The sequence below is a fragment of the Maylandia zebra genome, unplaced genomic scaffold (genome assembly GCF_041146795.1).
Source record: "Maylandia zebra isolate NMK-2024a unplaced genomic scaffold, Mzebra_GT3a scaffold11, whole genome shotgun sequence".
Lineage (NCBI taxonomy): Eukaryota > Metazoa > Chordata > Actinopteri > Cichliformes > Cichlidae > Maylandia > Maylandia zebra.
The window spans coordinates 7,888,401-7,897,500 of NW_027490041.1; the positions used below are offsets into that span (position 1 = coordinate 7,888,401).

Genomic DNA, 9,100 nt, shown 5'->3' on the forward strand with positions numbered 1-9,100 from the left:
CCCACCATACTGATGCTCAGAGTTAACCACAGGGAACAAAACCAGATGTTACCTTCAGATTGTGACCTTTGGAGTGGACGATGCAGATTTCAATAGAGAATAAATGTTGTTGTTTTTCAGCTGTGAAGAAAGAATCTAATTTTCTGAACTTAAGAATTTATGATGCTGGAAACAACATGGAGACTATAACACAACATTTCCACTGTGTTCATAGAATGAATGTAAAACTGTCAGACATTCATTAAATATGCAAAATGTCTACAGAAGCATCAGAGGGTCAGACGTGAAGCACTCAGTGAATTTGATCAAATGACTCATCAGTTATTGATCTGTACTACACTGATCTACCACGTTAGTAAAGCTGGTGTTCTGGTGGTGGAGGGAGACTCGGATCATGTTCTGGTTTTGGAGCAGTGATCTGCTGATGGTTCAGTTTGATGAGCTTCTTCAAAATCATCCCTGACATCACCACTGAAAGGACGTCCATGAAAACAGACTGAAAATTACTGATATGTTCACAATCTGAGAGTTTAAAACTTGACAGACTTGATTCAGATGAAGTTATTTGAGCAGAAACTCCTGGATCTTTATCCTGTGTTGATCTAATCCTTCATGGTTCCTCCACAGAGTGGAGCAGCAGAGCTCAGAGGTTCCCAGTGGTCAGTCTGCCCAGCAGCATCAAACACAGCTGGACTCCATATTTATGGTCTGTACATGTACAACAACTACTGTTACATCTGTTCTGTTCACAGTCATCTCCATGCTGCTCTTTGTAGACCAGTGGATCGTCAGTGTGTCCAACATGGATCTGATGTTTGGCTCCATGATTTCAGTCTGATTGGCTCATTCATAAATATTCTGTTCCAGCTGCTGGAGGACAACATCATCACTTTTGTGAAGAACGAGCTGAAGAAGATCCAGAAGGTTCTGAGTCCAGATTACCCAGAATGCTTAGAGAGTCAGAGGAGCAGCAGCAGAGAGGCGTTTGTGAAGATCACAGTGGACTTCCTGAGGAGAATGAAGCAGGAGGAGCTGGCTGACCGTCTGCAGAGCAGTAAGAGGATTTATCTAAAGATTTAAGCTGCTGGATAAATGAACATTTTCCAGAGATGGAAGATGGAGCAACATGTTTTAAAGATTAGTTCTTTTTGGAATTGAGTGTTTATTTTTCTTCTCATTCAGAACTTCAAGCTGCAGTTTGTCATCGTAACCTTAAATCCACCCTGAAGAAGAAGTTCCAGTGTGTGTTTGAGGGCATCGCTAAAGCAGGAAACCCAACCCTCCTGAATCAGATCTACACAGAGCTCTACATCACAGAGGGAGGGACTGCAGAGGTCAATGATGAACATGAGGTCAGACAGATTGAAACAGCATCCAGGAAACCAGACAGACCAGAAACAACCATCAGACAAGAAGACATCTTTAAAGCCTCACCTGGAAGAGATGAACCAATCAGAACAGTGCTGACAAAGGGAGTGGCTGGCATTGGGAAAACAGTCTTAACACAGAAATACAGCCTGGACTGGGCTGAAGACAAAGCCAACCAGGACATCCAGTTCATATTTCCATTCACTTTCAGAGAGCTGAATGTGCTGAAAGAGGAAAAGTTCAGCTTGGTGGGACTTGTTCATCACTTCTTTACTGAAACCAAAGAAGCAGGAATCTGCAGCTTTGAAGACTTCCAGGTTGTGTTCATCTTTGATGGTCTGGATGAGTGTCGACTTCCTCTGGACTTCCACAAAACTACAATCCTAACTGACCCTAGAAAGTCCACCTCAGTGGATGTGCTGCTGATAAACCTCATCAGGGGGAAACTGCTTCCCTCTGCTCGCCTCTGGATAACCACACGACCTGCAGCAGCCAATCAGATCCCTCCTGACTGTGTTGGCATGGTGACAGAGGTCAGAGGGTTCACTGACCCACAGAAGGAAGAGTACTTCAGGAAGAGATTCAGAGATAAGAAGCAGGCCAGCAGGATCATCTCCCACATCAAGAAAGCTCGAAGCCTCCACATCATGTGTCACATCCCAGTCTTCTGCTGGATCACTGCTACAGTTCTGGAGGATGTGCTGGAAACCAGAGAGGGAGGACAGCTGCCCAAGACCCTGACTGAGATGTACATCCACTTCCTGGTGGTTCAGGCCAAAGTGAAGAAGGTCAAGTATGATGGAGGAGCTGAGACAGATCCACACTGGAGTCCAGAGAGCAGGAAGATGATGGAGTCTCTGGGAAAACTGGCTTTTGATCAGCTGCAGAAAGGAAACCTGATCTTCTATGAATCAGACCTGACAGAGTGTGGCATCGATATCAGAGCAGCCTCAGTGTACTCAGGAGTGTTCACACAGATCTTTAAAGAGGAGAGAGGACTGTACCAGGACAAGGTGTTCTGCTTCATCCATCTGAGTGTTCAGGAGTTTCTGGCTGCTCTTCATGTCCATCTGACCTTCATCAACTCTGGACTCAATCTGCTGGAAGACAAACAAACAACCTCCAAGAAATCTAAATTATTTAACAAACCAAAACTTCAATCTCTCCACCAGAGTGCTGTGAACAAGGCCTTACAGAGTCCAAATGGACACCTGGACTTGTTCCTCCGCTTCCTCCTGGGTCTTTCACTGCAGACCAATCAGACTCTCCTACGAGGTCTGCTGACACAGACAGGAAGTAGCTCACAGACCAATCAGGAAACAGTCCAGTACATCAAGAAGAAGCTCAGTGAGAATCTGTCTGCAGAGAAAAGCATCAATCTGATCCACTGTCTGAATGAACTGAATGATCGTTCTCTAGTGGAGGAGATCCAACAGTCCCTGAGATCAGGACGTCTCTCCACAGGTTATCTGTCTCCTGCTCAGTGGTCAGCTCTGGTCTTCATCTTACTGTCATCAGAAGAAGATCTGGATGTGTTTGACCTGAAGAAATACTCTGCTTCAGAGGAGGCTCTTCAGAGGCTGTTGCCAGTGGTCAAAGCCTCCAACAAAGCTCTGTGAGTACATTTGTACTCATGTCTTTACTTTTAACATAAACAGTGTAATGTGTGATGGACCCTTAAAAACTTAAACATATTTATTTACATGATCATCAGCACTAAATACAGTATATTATAGTTAATGTTTGATAGCAGCAGTAAATGTCAGTGTCTTAAACATATCTGGGTGTCAGCTTTTATCAAAGTCATATCCAGAATCATCCTGTAAGTAAACTTTATTCATACAGCAGCTTTCACAGGTGAAAAACCACAAAGTGCTTTACAATAGAAACAGGCAATAAAAACATTAAACAGCAAACACTGAACATCATACAGCCTAAAACTAGTTAAAGGCCACTCTGAATACTAGAGTCTGAATAAATGAGTTAGTGGGACCAGTAACAGCCTTTAACTGGAAGATCTCAGATGTGAGAAGAGCTGTAGGATTGTAGAAAGTCAGAAATATAGACTGGGACTTAAAGTAAGGACTAAAACTTTAAATAAAGCCTAAAATGAACTGGTTACCAGTGTGAAGAGATTAAACTGGAGTAATGTCCAGTCTGTTTCATGTGCTGGTTAAAAGCCTCGCAGCATCATTCTGTACTGACTGAAGATGTTCAAAGTCTGTGATGGACCCATAGGTGATCAACTCCCTCATTCCTCCTCTGGTCTTATTGCTCAGCTGAAGAGGAGTTCACTTCTATATGTTACAATCAGCATCACCAGTACAGCTCCAAGGATCTGCAGCTGCTGGCAGATTCAGTCATGCATGCTTGATTGTTTTTCAGTCTCTCAGGTCAGATGAAGTCATATTCTTTATGAATCAGCATAAGAAGTCAATAAAAATTCAAAGCAAATCAAGATGAGCGTTTATTCTTGTTTTAATAAATATATGAGCGAGAGGGACCTTTTTAGTCTAAAGTTATAATCATCTGCCACATTTCTAATCTCTTTACTACGTGGACTTTTAAAATATTTTCTGTTCCCCCAGACTGAGTCTCTGTAACTGGTCAGAGAGTTCATTTAACTTGTCATTTGATAATAGTTTGTTATCAAATTACAGTTTTTCAAATTGTGTTTTTATTTTGTTTTTTAGCCTGAGTGTCCCTGATCTCTCAGACAGAGGCTATGAAGCTCTGTCCTCAGTTCTCAGCTCCCAGTCTTCTACACTGAGAGAGCTGGCCCTAAGTAACAACAACCTGCAGGATCCAGCAGTGAGGTATCTTTCTGCAGGACTGAGAAGTCCACACTGTAAACTGAATACTCTGAGGTGAGATCAAGATATGTTGTGCTTTTCATCAATTGACAGAATTAACCAATAAGAATCCACTAAATGGGAAAAAAGTCAGTTAAACTTCTGTAATAGTTTTATGATAATTTAATGAGCAGAGAGTTATTGATCAATATGTCAGCTACTTTGGTGCTAATGCACTGCCCGGCACATGGAGCCCAATTGGCATTTGCAATAGAATACCAGAATTGATTGACCATTGTCAGTTAACAAATGTCAGCGTCATCCATTTGTTGACTCTCAGTAAAAACACAGGATTAATTGCTAAATCTAATAACTCTTTAGTGCACCCTCATTGCAACTTAATAACAGTGTTTGTTTAATGTTTATCTGTCATTTTTCAGACTGAGTCACTGTAAGCTCTCTGAGAGAGGCTATGAAGCTCTGTCCTCAGCTCTCAGCTCCCAGTCCTCTAGTCTGAGACAGCTGGACCTGAGTAACTCTGACCTGCAGGATTCAGGAGTGAAGCTTCTGTCTGCTGGAGTGAAGAGTCCACACTGTAAAATGGAAACTCTCAGGTCAGGATTTAAAATTTTCCAATGATGATCACGTTAAACCTGATTTCTATTACTGCATAAACAGGAAATTGATTTTTAAAAAAGTCTTAATGTAGAAATTAGTGTCTGGGGTTTTTAGTGATATTTGTTTACTTTCTGTCTTTCATTTGCAATGAAATGTCCCATCTGCTCCTCTGAGTCCAAAATCTTTATTTTAGCAGTGCTTCATCCACCAAACCTTCTAGTTCGATTCCTGTATGCTGAAGGTTTTTACAGAGCTGTTTGTTCAGATATCAGAAATTTATTTTCAGAAACATTTAGTAATAAAAATATGATCAATTGATTATTTCTGACTGAAAAGATGAAATATATATTTGGTCATAGTGATATGACTCATTACCTCACTTAAACATAAAATGTAAACAAAAATTCAAAACAATAGATTAATACAAAACAGAATTTGACTGTTGAGCTTAAAGTGAGCTTCAATGTTATCCACTTCCTGTTTTATTTTGGTAGTTATCGTCTCTGATTTTTACCCCAACATTGTCTACATTAGTTTCAGCTGTAGAAGGTTTTATTGACTGTTTGATTTGTCACTTTTTTTAACTATAATTGTTGACTTATAAGCTATTGCTTAAAATGTATTTTCATTAAAATACCAAATAATTTATTACTTTATCATCTAATTAGATTATAATTCTGTAAATAAGAGTGATAGTGTGGCCTGTGTGGGTTGTCTTCAGGTTCTCTGCTTCCTCCCACAGTCCAAAAACATGCATGCTGGGTTAACTGGAGATGTGTGATTGTGAGCATAAATGTTTGTCTGTCTAGCTCTGTTTCTACCTGGCTACATCACCGTGGTTACTGATGCTGAACCAATAACCTGGTCTGGATCAGGTTATGTTCAGTGTTTTTGTTTAAAATCAGCTGAAGCGCCTCATTTTCACTGATTCTTTCATTTACAGAAAGCTTTAAGTGAGATATAGATTCAGTCATATGTTACTAATATTACTTTTAACCTGAGTAGCGAAAGTCCGCGGTGATCTGAAAATGATGTGCCGGGAGTTGTGCCGTTCTCTGCGGCTTCAGTGACCCTCGAGCTCTCGACTAGCTATCGAGTTGGTGGGTAACAGACGTCTCCGAAAACGTCGAAGCACTTTTGCAAATATGCGATATCTTGATAAACCGAGCAGATATTTGAAGTTTACACACCCACATTCTCCCCTGAAAATATGTTAAAAGTTTATTTTGTGACCCAGGAAGATTAATAAGAGTAATTTTAAAACTTAGTAGCGGTCGCCATTACTGGAAGCTGGAGTTTGGCTGGGCCGCACTATGAATTCTGGGATATGGTGGGCCACGAAGGACACACCCGACCCATCCTTCAAATTCGGGGAAAGGAGGACGCATTTGTCGGCTGCATTCAGAGGAATTTGGACAGCCTTCGGTGCGTCGCTGTGACGTAATCGGTCTACAAATGTGTCCTCAGGAGGATGCAGCCCATGAATTTGTACACACCGAGCCTGCGTGCTGGTAGCACCTTAGCCACAGCTCGGGTGTGGAGGAGAAGCTGAAAAAGAAGGTTTTCTAGTTTGTAAGGAGGAAAAAACTGAGAGGACTAAGTGAAAGAGAGGCTGGAGAGTAACGCAGAGCAGCAATGAATGCTGCTCACACAGTTTAGACAGTTTAGCATCAAATGTTCGAGTGAGTTAGCTCCCAGCTAACTAGCAGAGCAGCTAACTAGCAGAGCAGCTAACTAGCAAACCAGCTAACTGCACCCACAAGCTGCGACTGCGTCTTTCTAACAAGAGCGTCAGACACGCAGACTGGTTTTCTTTGTGGATGATGATGTGTTCTCACACTGATCCTTCATGATGATGCTGTCATCCACCCACTGCTCCTGGTGTTGCCAATTCCTCAGTAAGGAAAATTGCTATTGGCTGTCCTAAAAGTCGCTGCAAGTCGCTAAATGATGTCATCGCCTAATTTGGATAAATGGTCATGCTAATGTAATTGTAACGTACGTTGTAGGAGAGAAAAATAACATCGTGGAAGAGACATAGCGTGAGTAAAAAACGTCCTGGAATGCATTTAAATAAATAAATCATAGTTCTGTCTGTAACTATTACAACACTCTCACCACATTTGTTAACAATTCTCTCAACAAATGTGTTTTTCCTCGTTCTTTGTCATCCAGCTGAGACTTTGGGTATAAATGTGTCATAAACAGGATAAAGCAGTGCAGGTTCAATGTAATCAAACCTCAGACTGAGTTCAAAATCATCACCTGTCCCTGATACCACATCAGCACCAGAACCATGATGTGTTTACTCACATTTAAAAAGGTGGAGGGCAGTGTGAATGGACTGTTGTCATTGGTCTGAATGTGCTTCTATAAACATGTGCTCTTCATTATTGATGTTTTCCTAATGAACAGAAAATGAGACTTAACAAAATCCTTCTGACTGTTGTTGGAGCAGGTTGGGTCCTGGGTTTGAGTCCCCCACTGTACCACAGGGGCTTCTAGCTTTGTTTCACAGTGTATAGAACAACAAATAAAACCAAATCACAAAAAAACACATCAGACTTTGAGGGTTGAACCAAGGATGAGGAAGCAGACTCGGCCCCAAACATCTGGATATATGGATGGTTACCAGAGCAACCACAGCAGTGTGCTCTCAGTATATTTAGTTGTATAAAGGTGTTTGTGGTGTGTTGCAGCTGAAGCATGTATGTTGACACAGGGAGAAAATAGTGTGAGGACACTGTTCACAGCAGTCACAGCTCGCTGCCTTCAACAGTCTCTTCCTTCCTTGTTTGGATGTCACTGATATCATCTTCTGCTCTCACACTGACCACCTGTTGGAGCTAACATGCTAACATGGAAGCAGCAGGTATGCCACCTGTGGCAGCTGAGGTCACGTGATCTGAGTGTTTGAACCACACGTTGGAGCAGCGTTTCCAAACATCTGCACTTCAGAAGCTCCAAAGTGTGGAAATGTCACTGTGGAGCGTCTCGTCGCTATCTAAGAGATTTTCTTACCTCTGCAAAGCGAAGCTTGCAAACAGCACCATAGTTTGTCAATCCCAACCAATCAGAGCGCTCCTTATGTCACGTCACATGACTCGTGTGTTTTCCTCTTTGATTAGCACCCAAAGAACTAAAGAAAGGTTAAAAGGACGTTCAGCCAATCAAATCCCTCCTAGCAACAGGAAGTCTAGAGAGGAAATGGAGCAGAGAAGGAGAATCACCAGTTTAAATGTCTGAGTTTTAAACTGGTGACCCTCTAAAGAGGCTTTTATTGACCCTTTCTGTTTTCTTTACAGCTTTTTTCACCATTTAAACTGTTTAATATCAGATTTAGAAATAACTTTTGGACAGTTTTTCTACATTTGCACTAAAATATGACATCAGTAATGACTTTCTGACTTTACGTTGGACTAATCTAACGACTCAGCCTGGCTATGTTGGACTGGGTGTGGAAGCAGCTCCCAGTTTGAGTTCAGGAGACAGACACCCTCTCTACTTTGAAGATCAGCTTCAAACTTTCCTTTTTGATAAAGCTTATAGTTCGAGCTGGATCAGGTGACCCTGAACCATCCCTTAGTTATGCTGCTATAGGCTCAGGCTGTTGGTGGACTTCCCATGATGCTCTGCTTTCTTCTCCCCTCTTTTCACTCCTGATGCTTTTATATGTCACTACTGCATGTCCTTAACTTTTGTCTCTCTGTTTTGTTCTTGTCTCTCTGAGCTCATCTCTTCTCTTTCCCCTCACCCTGCAACCAGTCATGGTAGATGCTCCTCCTGGAGCCTGTTTTCACTGGGAGGATCTTTGTGTCAAAGGGAGTTCTTCTTCCCACCATCACCAAGTGCTGCTCACAGTGGATTGTGTCGCGAAATCTATCAATGTAGAGCAGTGAGACAAACCACGGAGGCCCCAGAGAAGTGCAATCAAACGATGAGTTTATTAACACACAGGAGAAAACATCAGCCTATGTCTTCTGACAAAAATACATGTTGTGGACACTTACAAAGCAGTGGGGTACACGCCCCCCCATGGCGTCAATAAAAATAGTCAGAGTAAAATATGTTCCAGACATTAGTCACAGTTAATGGTACATCTTGTACATCTTTAACGGCTATAAACAGACATAGAACTTCTCTTTTCTGTAACACCTTCCATACAAGGTAATAAACTTCAAGCCCTCAGGGTCTCTGGGGCTAATTATTGACTCTGGTCATCTGTTGCCAAGTAGAGTAAAATATAGTGAGACACCAAATGAGTTAAGGCCTCAGGCCTGACACATTCCTAGATTATATGTATTGTAAGCATCCATGCAATC

General features: G+C 41.8%; 1 protein-coding gene across 1 annotated transcript in view; it reads left to right on the top strand.

Moving 5' to 3' along the window:
- The first annotated feature begins 802 nt into the window (after positions 1 to 802).
- LOC143416105 (protein NLRC3-like) overlaps positions 803 to 9,100 on the top strand; it is a 9,527-nt gene continuing 1,229 nt past the window's right edge. The window contains exons 1-5 of the mRNA XM_076881485.1: positions 803 to 832; positions 868 to 1,054; positions 1,183 to 2,983; positions 4,062 to 4,235; positions 4,601 to 4,774. Coding sequence (XP_076737600.1) covers positions 803 to 832; positions 868 to 1,054; positions 1,183 to 2,983; positions 4,062 to 4,235; positions 4,601 to 4,774 — 2,366 coding nt within the window. The remainder of the gene's footprint in view (positions 833 to 867; positions 1,055 to 1,182; positions 2,984 to 4,061; positions 4,236 to 4,600; positions 4,775 to 9,100) is intronic.